General features: G+C 45.1%; 1 protein-coding gene across 1 annotated transcript; it reads right to left on the bottom strand.

The window, feature by feature from the left end:
* Window positions 1–411: 411 nt before the first annotated feature.
* Window positions 412–10,723, bottom strand: LOC104026355 (insulin gene enhancer protein ISL-1). The gene is made up of 6 exons (XM_075725663.1): window positions 10,696–10,723; window positions 9,670–9,859; window positions 6,499–6,758; window positions 4,258–4,544; window positions 2,736–2,903; window positions 412–528 (listed from the first exon to the last, which is right to left on the bottom strand). Exons 1-6 carry the CDS (start codon window positions 10,721–10,723, stop codon window positions 412–414), a joined length of 1,050 nt encoding a protein of 349 aa, XP_075581778.1.
* Window positions 10,724–12,888: the final 2,165 nt, after the last annotated feature.

Here is a 12,888-nt window from a genome sequence, read left to right as displayed (position 1 = left end):
AGGGACTAGATAGAAAGTCCCTCTACCTTGGTTTCTCCCTAAAATGTGCAGTCAAATGAAAAGATAATTTTTTTCACTTTTTTTTTTTTTGAGATCCACGAGTACAAATACTTTGTTTTGAAAACGTCTTTTCGATCCTCCTCTGATGATTGAATAGTGCGGGTTTTGGTTTTTTAGTATTTATTCTAGTAAGATCCCATGATTGTCTTCACAGTGTTACTACCATATTACCTTGTCTTTTCAAACATGACTCCGTTCATTTTATGGAGCAGTTCCTTGCTAGGTTCATTACGGGTTGTTAAATACTTTTTTCCCCTAAGTTTTGGAGTCCCACGCAATCACTTTCCCACTCTCTCCAACAGGGGTGATGGTAAGGGCAGAAACAACAACAGAAATCTGAATTAATGTTCCTCATGCTTCAATAGGACTGGCTACCATGCTGTTGGGCGTATCTGGGAGCTGCGAAGACATTGATGCTACTTCACTTCCAGTAGAACTGGAACCAGGTCCTCCTTCTGAAAAATTAACCTGCCAAAAAACAAAAAAAAAAAGAAATTTTACAACTGTAACAAAGAAAAGTAGCAGGCAAAGGCAAAGAAGAACACAAAAATAAATATACAGGCATGTAGCTGAATGGCCTGATACATCTCCACGGGAGGCTGTGTCACTGTTTGTTGCTTTGTTTAGTTTCCCTATTGACTTCATAGGGATCTTCTTCAGGCCTTCAGCCAAATCACCAAAAAAAGCAGGTTAAAAAAAAAAGACTGAAAAATCAAGCAAATAAAAACCCAGCCTTATTAATGAGGCCTTCTTCCCTGTCTTGCAAGAGTGGCAATCCCAACAGGATGTTCTAGTCAATTATTTCAGAGTGCATGTGGTTTTTTGACACAAAACTGCAAGGTTACTTTTTTCGCCTTTTGTGCACGTAATAAAATAAACCTAGAAGGAGCATCCAGGAGCAGAAGGCATTTGAAACAAGCCATCCTCTTTCATTTGCGATTTGAAGCAGGTGGTATCTCTTTTTAACAAAGGTCAGTTTGATAAAAAAGGTCACACTTCTCCATTCTAATGTGCCCCATGGCTCCGGTTAGTTTAGGAGCAGCAGTTGGGAAAAGGCATGATTTGAAGGGTAGAGCTTTGCTAATCCAAAAGCATTTCTTTAGCATCTTTAGCACCTATTTAGCTGGCCGATCCTGTGATTAAGGAGGCCCTTTCCAGATTAGAGAAGTGCCTTGAAAGGTCGATGAACTGTCTGTTCCATCCACAGTTCTTCATTTTAACTCTTTTCAGTATCAGACATTATGCCCAATATATATCAATATCTATCTGTCTATCTAATGATCTATCTATATGCGTGTGTGTATTTGGGCTATCCAGCTTCCATTCTGCCTCTTTTTTTTTTTTTTTTTTAGACCTCCTCCTTACAAAAACTCACTGTATCAAAGGTTTTTAAAGTCTCCTATTCTGTTAAGGCACAATAAATAAGGCAACCGAAGGAGGTCGCTTTTTCTTGTGTCTGCTTGACAGCTTGATTAAAGCAGGAAAACCGGTGGTTGCTCTAGAGGTAAAAGATGATGCAAACAGCCCTGCTGCTGTGCTACAGCTTCCCAAGCAAGCACGGTGTGCCAGGGGAGGGAAGCATGCTGCAGCCTGCCACTGGGGAAAAAAACCAAAGCGATCCTGTAAAAGAGTGTGATACTAAACTGAAAAGGTCTGAAAAGATTTCTAGACATGGCTACAAACCTTCGTTTTCCATCACTTTATGTTGAAAAAAATGCCCAATAGATCAAAAAAAGGGTCTATATATTAGTGTTTCATCATTAAGTATTATTTTGAATCACTGAAAAAACATACACAATGTACCTTATTATTTTAAAGATCTGGTTTTAACATACTTAGGCCAGGAAATTGAGTTAAGGTTTAACTTCTGTCCTTAATTCACCTTGTTGGGCCTAAGTATTGCAGATTATATGGTCCCATATGAGCTGCCAAATGATGTAGGCATAAGGAAGTGAGTTAAGAACAGAATTTATTCTAAAATGTCTGTTTTCTTTTGGCTTAAGGCAGTTTATTATATTGTTTGAATTTTTCATGTGAATACATACTAACAATTCCCTTTCCGAAGCACAACATTTAATGTAAACTATATATATGTATATATTGTGTGTATATATGTAGATATAGATATATAAAGTTATATCTAGAGGTACATGCATAAAACAAGAGCTTTGACAATTTAATTAAGCTACTCGTGTTTGTGTGACAAAACAAGGACACAGACTGACATTGCAATCATATATTTAAAATCCACCCTATAGTATAAAGGGAAAATTGGCCCAAAGGGGGGAGGGGTGAATTTTAGAAACTGCTATCATAAATGTACATACAATTAAATGACATGTGAAGAATGTTTTAGTTCTCTGGATAGAGGTGCTTTCAGTTTTCAGGAGTGTGCGAGCTGAGTTAGTCTCAGACCTGGGTCGAGCCTTATCCGTCTTCCACTCAACTCGACAAGAGCTCTGCTGTGCGCTAAGGTAGATTTTGCACCAAGCCCTATTAAATCAGTTCAATTCACCGCATTTACAGAGTGCCATAATGCCCACATTGCAATTTCAGGAAAATCCAGCTCGTCTGAATTGCTCATCTCTCTGAGGGTATCCGGGGCATTTAGGGAATCCCCCATTGCTCTGCCCCGGGTACAGGCTGGCCTGTTCCGGCTGGGAACCGACACTTACTAGTTGCTGAAAAGCAGGTTGGTCTACGTCACTCTGCAATGCGAAGTCACTCAGTACTTTCCAGGGCGGCTGGTAACTCTGCACCTCCACCGGGTTCGCCTGTAAACCACCATCATGTCTCTCCGGACTGGCAGCCACCATCGGAGTTCCTGTCATCCCTTGGATATTCTGTAAACAGCCCAGCAAAAGATGTTAATGAGCTTAGTTAACTTTATTGTATATAAGCGCTGAGTCAATAAACTGCTTTCTATCTTATCTATACAGTCGCTTGTATTTGCTTTGTTAATCTGCTGTGAATGTCTTACTCTATTCTACTCCAGGTCAGCCTATTTCTACCTGCTGCATTTATCACGGTGGAAGTTTACTTTCTTTCCCTTTAATCCTCGTATTTCTCTCAAGGCATACCCCCCCCCCCCAGCTTGCTTAAACACGAGCACTCTGTATCTTGGCTGCCTATGCACGGCTCGGCACAAGAAACGGTTAATCATGCTGCCTTTCTATTTTGCATCCAGGCTGGTTTTGTTCTGCGTGACCTTAACTGGATCATATATCCATTGCACGGCAAACCTGGGATACGTCAGTACCGCAGTACCGCGCTCTTTCAAAAAAAAAAAAAAAAAAGGAAACCCCAGCCTTCCCTGTATGCCCTGTGGTGCAGGCACTGTGTACAAAATAACTCCAAGCCTCGACGAATAGATTGTTCAGGCGAGTTAATAACAGCGTGGTTTTATTTCATTCCAACAGGGTAAAACGAAACTCCTTAAATTCCACTTAACTAGGCAGCCTTATGAATTAATAGTCATTCTCAGGAGAGTCAATATACAAGGGGAGAATAACAGACTCTTCTTCAAGTGGACTAACAACAACAGCAAAAAAAAAAAAAAGAGTTAGCTTACACACGTGCATATGCCTGCAGAGAAGAACTCAATATATTTCTACACAAGAACTATATATATTTTAAATAACCTGTAAACACGATGGTAATTCCATAAACTTTGCATTGCATTTGCCTTTTTCTACAGTAAGTGCACTGACAAACACACACATACACATTGTAGTATGTAAAGTGCTAAGAAAATACATAAAATTTCCCTTTTACTCATGGGTTTTACTTCTGGGTTTACTCCCGTGTAAAACCATTGAGAGAGGGCAAAAGCATTATTTTCCCCTCAAGGATCCCTTTGCATTTGCAATATAAATATTACACAAGGCTGGGCTTATTACAGCCCATAAAGTCTGCAGGTCGCAATTCATGCTGCAGAGAAGTTAGTCTAATCCACTGCTTATTCTTAGCCCCACAAAAAGACATGTGTTCGCTTGAGCTGCCTGTATCGGCTTCTCGCTGTGGTCTGTTTGAATTGCACTGACAGCAGAACAAGCGAATAATAGTTAAGCGGTATAATTTTGTTTGTTTTAATCAAAAACGTCAAACCGACCCCAGAGGTTGGCTGAGCTGGACATAGCCCAGGCGTTTCTCCTTGGGAAGGAAGGCAACGCACGGTCAGAGGCTGAAGCCACTTACAGTTTTGTCATTGGATTGCTGTTGCTGAAGTTGCTTCATCATAATGCTCCTTTTTTTGTCCTTGCACCGCTTGTTTTGAAACCAAACCCTGATGACCCTCGGGCTGAGGCCAGTCATTTCTACCAGTTGCTCTTTCATGAGGGCGTCAGGTCTGGGGTTGGCAGCGTAGCAGGTCCTCAAGGTGTGAAGCTGTTTTTCATTAAGGACAGTCCGGACTCGGGTGGTCTTCTCGGGCTGCTTGTGGACGTGGGGTCGCAGAGCTGGCTGTCTGGCAGAGATAGGTTCTGCTGTAAGGGAAGGGGAAGGGAGGAACAGGATCCCCATGAGTAGGAAGCAAGGAGTCTGCAGAATCTAAGCTGGTGGGACGGGGGAGGCGAGGGGGTGGGGTGGGGTGGGGGGTGATGAACTCTCTTTCAAAGGCCATTTAAGCAGTCAGGTCTATCGGAGCTCCTGCAGCCTCCTCTGCTTTATGCGCTGGTGGAGTGACAGGACTGACATTTCTGACTCCACAGAAAATTAATTTGCAAAAACAAACCACCCCCCCAAAACACTTAATGACAGAAGCTTAACCTGTATGAGACTTGACAGGGGAGGGCGAGTTCGCTAAGGAAAGGAGGGGGAGGAGTTTATGTATTTATTTCCCGACAAATCACCAAAACAGATTCTTGGCCTGAAAAGTAATCATAAAAGAATATTTCTTAAATTAATCATAATTCGGGTCTGCTTCTTGTATACTGAATCTAGCTCAGTTTAGCCAGAGGCTGCGATAATTTGCAACAGCTCCCGGCATTTTGATGCTTCCAAATCAAAGCAAAACAAGCCAAATCCACTGCACCATGACAGTGGAGGAAAATCCTGTGAGAGCCCCCTTATCCCAGAGCTCGGGAGATGGAAGTCTATCTTAGAAAGTGGAGGTGCTAGGTGAATTTATGTCAACTTTTGATTAATGCTTAAAAAATATTAATGTTTCGCCAATTCTTTAAAAGGGGAGCAAGCCTAGCAACTCATGGAAACCGCCAAGAAATGCAAAACAATGGGTAACGTCACATCAAGAGCTAAAAGTATTCGTGTGATTGTGCTATTCTTCTGTGTATTGTGTAGCTGTAGCTATCTAGATATAATTTGACCCAGTCAAGGGAAAAATAAAAAATAATTTTTTTGCTAAAACCCTGGCTAGCTAATATTCAAAAGTGTTCACTTTTGTACAGTCGGGTTCCGACTTCTCTGATTATAACAATAAAGCAGCAAATTCGATGAAGACAATACGAAGGCTTCAATTATTAGCAGTGTTGTACCTGCAGACACAATATGCCTTTTGGAGACATGCACAAACATGCTGTAGGGAGCACGTACAATCTCTCTAAAATTCTGCAATTATCAGCTACGGGATTTTTTTTTTTTTCCTATATCTATGTATGTCACCTGAAAGGAGCTCAGAAGCGGGAAACGAGCCCGTTTAAACATAGCTGTGTTTGTAAATAACCTTTCGAGTTACAGTTACTTGCACAGCAATAACGCCGGCCAACCTTGTTTTGTCCAGCCAAGTTTGCCTCAAAGAGACGTTCCTCTTCCTAAAGCTAAGCGTCTCTGAGTATCTGATGTACACGTCGAGAACTAAAAGTGTAAGTAAAGTTGTAAGGTGGGGCGATTCTCAAGTTACAATGCTGAGTTTTAAGATCAAGTACTCATCAAATATAAAACGTTTCAAGAAGGCAGAGTCACTTTAAAAGGCAATTACTGAAGATTAGCTTGTTGACAGTTTTAAATTACGGCCTAAGTGCTCGCCTGTAGTTATGAAGTCTATCTCTTTTCGGATCCCGCTTCCTCCAGTGCTTAAAACAGCTTTTCCACATGCTCCAGAGACAGAGGGGTCTGTGCTTTACCTCAGACCTCCTCCGTGCATCGGCTCGTCTGTCTCCGACTTAGGCTCCTGGCTGCTCCGGACTCGGGGGGGGGGCTCCTGCACCCGGTGTCCGGTCGGAGCAGGAGGCGTGCAGGCTGGCGAGGGGTGCAGCCTGCCGCGGCCCCTGCGCAGGTGTCTCCGCCTCACACATACCGCGTACGCGGGCGTTTCTCCCAGCAGCCGGACCTGCGGCAGCCCCGGGCATGGGGCGCGCACGCCCGGGGCCGCCTTTCCGCGGGAGCGCGGAGTCCGCTGCAAGCGGCGGGGCCCCCCACCAGGCGACGGGCCGGGCGGCGCCAAACCCCGCGGGCTTCCGCGGCGCCGGGTGCGGGCGGTACCTGCCATCTGCAGCGGCCGGGCGGGGTGCAGGGGGCTGAGGGGGTCCCCGGCGCCCAGGCTGGCCCGCTCCACCACGTCGTGGTCCGCCCGGCAGAAGAGGCCGTCCTCCCGCAGCGCGAATTCGTCGCCGGGGATGAGCTGGCGGCTGCAGGCCACGCAGCGGAAACACTCGATGTGGTACACCTTGGCGCGGGCGCGCATCACGAAGTCATTCTTGCTGAAGCCGATGCTGCACTTGGCGCACTTGATGCCGTATAACCTGAGCAGGGCCCAGCCCAGAAAGAAGGAGAAGGAAGGGAAGGAGGGAGAGCACGGGAGGGGGAAGGAGGAGGACGGGGAGTGGGTGGGGGGGGAAGAAAGGAAGGGAAAAAAAGAAAGAGAGAGGTTTTCACTCCCGCTCGTGGGCAGCCCCGTGGCCCCGCGTAGACGCGCCACACGCAGTCCACTAGTTAAACAAGCCTTGAAAATACAGAAGCCAGAAGAGGAAAGGAATAAAATGGACTCGTTTGCTGCCGGTGACCTGATCCCCCCGCCGTAAAAGACGTCGGGGACCCGGACACGCCGGTGGGCAAGGAGAGGGGGGAGGGAAGGGGCGGCGGAGATGGAAGGAGAAACAGAGGGAGAAACAAAAAAACGGCCCCCTTCCTTCGCGAGGAGATGCCGACCTCTCCCTCCTGCCCCAGCGCCCGGGCTGCAGCAGGCGAGGGGCCGCCCCTGCCCTCTCCCTCCCTCCCCACGGCGGGGGGACAGGACCTAGCCTGGCCCGGGGCTGAGCCGGACCGCCCGGGTACACCGGGGAAAGGCGAGGCTGGCGAAGCTGCCATCCACTCCCCACAAACGTGCCAGCCTCACCAAATGGTGTTATTTTTGCGAGGAAACCAATCAGGACTTCTGCCGCTTAATGCGTGCCCGGGCTGCCGGCAGCTTGGCCTCTGACACATGGCAGGGGTGGCTCTGCCAGCGGCCGGAGCTCTTCCACTTGTCCTCTCTCACCAGGTTAATTTTATACAACAATATAGGCAGACACACGCTCACATATATAGTAGTGTAACTCCCCGCCCCTACTAAAAGGCATTTTGGGTGCTTTGGCTCTGCAGCCAGAGCCTGCCCCAACCTCCCTGCCCCATCTCCCCTCCTGCTCACACTCCCACCTTGAGCCGGGGCTCAAGCCCTCCGGCAGCAGTGAAAGGGCAACTTCTTGCTGACAGCCCCACACGGCAAATAATGGATTTCTGGGGTTACACGTTGGAGTGGGTTGCGGGTTCCTCGTCTCCCGTGGAGGAGAGGGGGACAGTTCACCCATCAGCAGATGAACATGAGAACATGCTCCAACTCGGGTGTCTAGAACTGCACAGTCTCTCGGCTCCCACCGAGTGCTCCTTAGCCAGCCTCCTTGGTATTAAGTAAAATTAACATCTTTCCGCAAATGTACAGATACACGCACATATGCACACACACATGCACACACACAATCCACAGAACTGTAAAAGCTGTTCTTAAAACTGAGCTATATTCATCCCCACATATTTCCTCACCAGTAGACTTCATTAGAGACAGTCATACATTAGAGATGTATACTTGTGGGTACAGATGTTTATTTACACACATCTTTAGCTGTTATGTCTATGGAGGTGTACTCATCCTATATTCAGAGCTACATATTTCCAAATTATAACGTTTTGAGAAGAAAAAAAACCCAAACAAACAGCTAAACGGCAAAAGAACAGCACGATTGCAAAGTGTATGCATTAATAGGTACAAAAGTTGGGGGGGTTGCCCACATGTCTGACAATTATAGACCTCATGGTCTAATTCAAAGTCGACTTGCACATAATGTACATCTTTTAAAATTGTAGCAAATAAAATGTATTGCGTATTAACTTAAAAGAGCTGCATTTTTTTGTTTGTTTAAATTTCGCCCACTGAGTTCTTGCAGAAGGTAAGTGAGCACATCTCAGTCCCAAATGTTTTCCTTTCATTTGAAATTAGTGAAAGGACGAAAGTGTACTGTTTTTTGCCATAGTAAAACTTTGAGAATAATCTCACAACATGGCTTGAAGGAATGGTCTGCTTATGAACTGTGCACTGGAGAAGGAAAGACTCAAGTGCTTTATTTCAATTCAGAATTACAAAGAAACTAGAAAAGATATCTTAGGTGGCTAGGTAGGTACTTGCTCCCCAAACTTTCTGTAAAAAAATAAATACTGTCCATACCTCAGTGTCATGCAAAGTTCTGGTTTGGCAAACCCAGTAGACGACACTGAAACGGATCAGCATGACCCAGGAGCACAAATAATAAACACACTCGAAATTCCTGCTTTGGTTTCTCTATAGTGTCAGGATCGGCAACTCTCACATTTTATCAGTTACCAGACTTTAATGTGAGGAAGGAAGTGGTTCCATTATCTAAATATACCCAATTGTTCCCGAACAGATGATGGGCAATTTGATCTGCTCTAATTCATCAGTATAGATAAGATAAGAAAGGACAGTCAGATATCACCAAAGGGGTTAATATTTTAAAAGATTAAATGTCAGTTATTTTAGCGAAGACACTTTTCGGCATTTCGGTCTAGGTTTTAACCTTCCCACAAAACGATCCTTCATTCTGAAGGAAACTTCAGGTTTGATTTTGTTTTTCTTTTGCCTTTTTTTTTTGTTTGCTTTTTGATAGGCCTAGTTTAAATAGGTTGGGGGTTTTTTTGCCTGTGTATTTTTACGGCATACATGCTTGAAGTGCCTTTCTTATGAATGCCATTATGCCTTTGCAAAAACAGAGATGCGTTTCTCAGGTTGCATTAAAAAGCGATCAGTTCCATGTTGCTCATAATATCTACACTACTGAAGATATTCTCCATCACCTACGATTTCCCACTTTGTTAGAATCACAGGATGCATTGCCAAAGTCCTCAGGAGGGTCTCATACAGTCGCTAGCTGTTTCCGAATGTGGTTTTGTTTATACAGAGATTTGTATTTGAATTTATGGAATAAAAAACTTGACGACTCGAACTTTTTTTCCTCGCCTGTCTATCTATGGGGAAATCACTTAAAAATATACCAATTGTCTTTTCATCCTCTTTCTCACAATTGTTCCTCTTCCTGCCTCTGTCAGATTTATAAAGTTTAAAAAAAAATCTCACCGAAGAATTAAACAACGTAAATGGCGTACCTGATATAATCTCTTTTACAGTAGGTTTTGCCATCCCTAACAAAGCACGTACAGGTCTCGTCCAAATACCGATTACACTCTGCACACTTCAAACATGCCGCATGCCATTCCAAATCCGGAGAAACCCTCAGAATATACTGATCGTGAATTTGATTGCCGCAACCAACACATAGGGAAATCAGGCGTTTTTCTGAAATGAAAATAAATACATGATTGACTAACCGTTTACTCTCCTACAGAGATAAACACACTTTTAGTGTCGTTCCCTTATAGGGCATACTCCGGGAATAGTGTTGTTTTTTGGTGGTTTTTTTGTTTGTTTTGGGTTTTTTTTTTAAAGAGTATTACACTTTTGAATGGTAATTGAAGTGTGCCATCGTTTAGAAAGGAGGCGGAACATATGTTAAAATGCAGATGTGAACAGTCTTCGGGGTAAAGGTCCTCATTTCGCAAGCCTTGCACGGAATCAAATCTCCGAAGTCCCTCGTCGGTTTATTTTTATTTTATTGTTTGCTTGTTTGGATTCCTTTCCTTACGGGGAGAGCACCTATATGCTTAATTTCATTTTTTAAGAGGCTCTGATTGGAAACGTCGAACGCGTGGCTGGGTGCGCTTGCCATTCAGCCCTTTGCCATAGAAGAGGGGACTCGAGGCTGCTAGCAAGAACAACCATCATTACGGTTGTCACTTGCTCGCTTTTGCAAGTCTAGTGCTAATTCCCCTAGACGGACTAGGTGCTGGATAGTCAGACAGCCTCACCGCAGTCTAGCACGAAGATAATTTAAGGTTCCGTGGTTGGAGATCCCATTAAAATCCCGCCTGCTCCCCAAACTTTAAAACAGAGCAGGACCCCAGGCTATTAACATACAAGGCTACGAGGTTAAAGCACAGCAAGCATGCAGGCATGGCAACAAAGGCACCTTCTCTACCATGCAAATGAAGTTCAGCCCTTTAGCAGTTCGCCTGCCTGAGGCGATTACAATAGATAGCACATTTATTCCAACAACGGTAAAATTTCCGCCTTACTTTTTGGTGGGTCTCCCATGTCTCCCATATCTGTAAGAGGGTGTAATGTCCACAGTGAAATGGTGTACGGTTTCGTTTTAAGACCCCAAAGTAGTTTTGAGAGCTGTCGGTAATAAAAAAAAAAAAAAAGTAGAAGTAGTAATAACAAAAGAAAAAAAAAAGGCTTGAAATGAAAAAAAAAAAAAGGGGGGGTGCGCGCAAAACAAAACACCACCAGCGTGGGAGGAGATACTGTCAGGACTGCAGAGAGAGAATGGGGCGCGGTGGAGTCCGGGGGTGCGATGGAGTCCAGCTGCGCGGGACCGGCACAGCGCAGCGATGCCGAATTGAGTGCTGGCGGCTCGGGTACTGGCCTCGCCCTTATCTCTTACTCAAACTTCTCTGCTCCAACTCAGCCCGCTCGCCATTGGCCTGACGTCATGCGCGGGGACGTCACGCCTGCGCGGCGCCCATTGGCTGCGGGCAGCACGGCGCAGCTGTTCTGATTATCATATTTCAATGTCAAGCAGTGCGGCGGCCCTGGTTCGGGCTTTCGGAGGCAACTTTTCCTGGCTCCTTAGTTGTATTTCCCTTTATACTTTTTTCTTGTCTCTCTTCTCCATCCCCGTCACTTATCTCCCATCACACCTTCCATTTTCCTTCCCGGCCCACTCGGGCTCCTCCACCTCTTCCCCTGCTCGGGCTTGCCGTGCCATATTTACAATTTCCGTATGTTTGGGGTGTTTGGTTGGTTGGTTGGTTTTGGTTTGGTTTTTTTTTTTTTTGGGGGGGGGGGGGGGAGGTTAATTCAGCTATTTCCTTTCCGAGCGTTTATCTTTCCTAGGCGGGAGCCACTGTTCTGGTTTGCCCAGGCGAAGCTGCCCTGAGCGGGGAGGGCAGGGCAGGCTGGGTGGGGATGGCCCCAGCCATGAGATGGGACTGTTTATGTTTTCCCTCCAGCCTCCTTCTCTCTTAAAACCGTGGATAAAAGCTTCATGTATTTCTGTTAAACACAAGATCGAAGAAGGTACAAATATTTACCTCAAATTGTCTCTCAACACTCCCTCCATTCTATTTATGTTTTCCAATCCCTTTTAGATCCTTTTCCTTTCCTTCTTTCTTTTTTTTTTTTTTTTTTCCCCAGTCTGTAAATAGAAATGCATCCTGTGTTTAGACGGTTTCATAGGTTGGCCGGGAATGGAGATTCGCGGAGAAAAGTGAAGAACTTCTGTCTTTCCCCATGGAGTATCCCTTAAAATTCTTATTTAAAAAAAAAAAAAAAAAAAAAAAAGAGGAAGAAGACGCGCCGTTTGCGTCTCCGTCGCCGCTGGTCCCCGGAGGCGATGTGGGAAGCCCAGACCCGAGAGCCGCGGCCGGGCGCGGTGCGGTGCGGTGCCCGCGCCCCCGGCTGCGCAAATCGCACGGCGCCCCGTAGCCTGCCCCTTTCAAAGGGCAGGCTCCATTTAGACTACACGGTGAGTTTCCTTTAGTCTGTGCGCGAAACTGTACCCGCTCCCGAGCGTGTCCGCCCCAAACCCTTCTGAATTCCCTCCCCCCCATCTTAAACGTCCCCTTTGATTTTGTTTAGATCCTATTTTTGTGTTCTGTTCCATATGGGCTGTTACACCGCCCTCATCAACGTATTGTATAAGTGCCCTCCAATCACTACTCATCAGGAAAATATATTTTTTTCAAAGTCCTATTTTTTTTAAAAGGCAACCAACGAGACTAGAGTTTGAGTGAAAGAGAAGCAAAGCCATATTCACGCGGAATATCTTCCCGCGGGGAAATCTGGTTGCAATAAAACAGCCAAGAAAAAGTTCTGAAACTTGCATTTGCTGATGAGACAGCTACTAAACAACGGACCTCCTCGGAGTCCTAACTTAGTTTGCAAGTTGTTTTCCTTTCTGAAGCTGAGGGAGCAAACACACCCTACAGTTTTATTTCAAACAAGAAGTGGGACCCAACGTTGCCACTTGTAGAGATAACTAAGCTGTCTTGAAATGATCTCAAGATAGTGTCAGGAAGTAAAGATATGGTTGTAAAGACACACACAGTTACTTTACATATTCGACCTTTACATAAACAGTGGGAAATGCAACTCTACTAGGTGATCACTTTACATCCAAGAAACTGGCAATAAACATGTGTGTGAGTGTGTTTATGTATATACATATATATGAGACTGTGTTTATATATACTTTATAATTCTGT

This window comes from Pelecanus crispus, chromosome W, assembly GCF_030463565.1.
Source record: "Pelecanus crispus isolate bPelCri1 chromosome W, bPelCri1.pri, whole genome shotgun sequence".
NCBI lineage: Eukaryota > Metazoa > Chordata > Aves > Pelecaniformes > Pelecanidae > Pelecanus > Pelecanus crispus.
The sequence above is the reverse complement of the archived record's forward strand: the minus strand, read 5'-3'. Positions and strand labels throughout refer to the sequence as shown.

Bases quoted from the DNA above. Each gene is read 5' to 3' on its own strand.
- LOC104026355 (XM_075725663.1), bottom strand. From the start codon at position 10,723: ATGGGAGACATGGGAGACCCACCAAAAA. The intron at 9,860-10,695 runs GTAAGGCGGAAA...TTTTCATTTCAG, and splicing joins CATGGGAGACCCACCAAAAA to AAAAACGCCTGATTTCCCTA. The intron at 4,545-6,498 runs GTACCGCCCGCA...CTTCCCTTACAG, and splicing joins CCGGCCGCTGCAGATGGCAG to CAGAACCTATCTCTGCCAGA.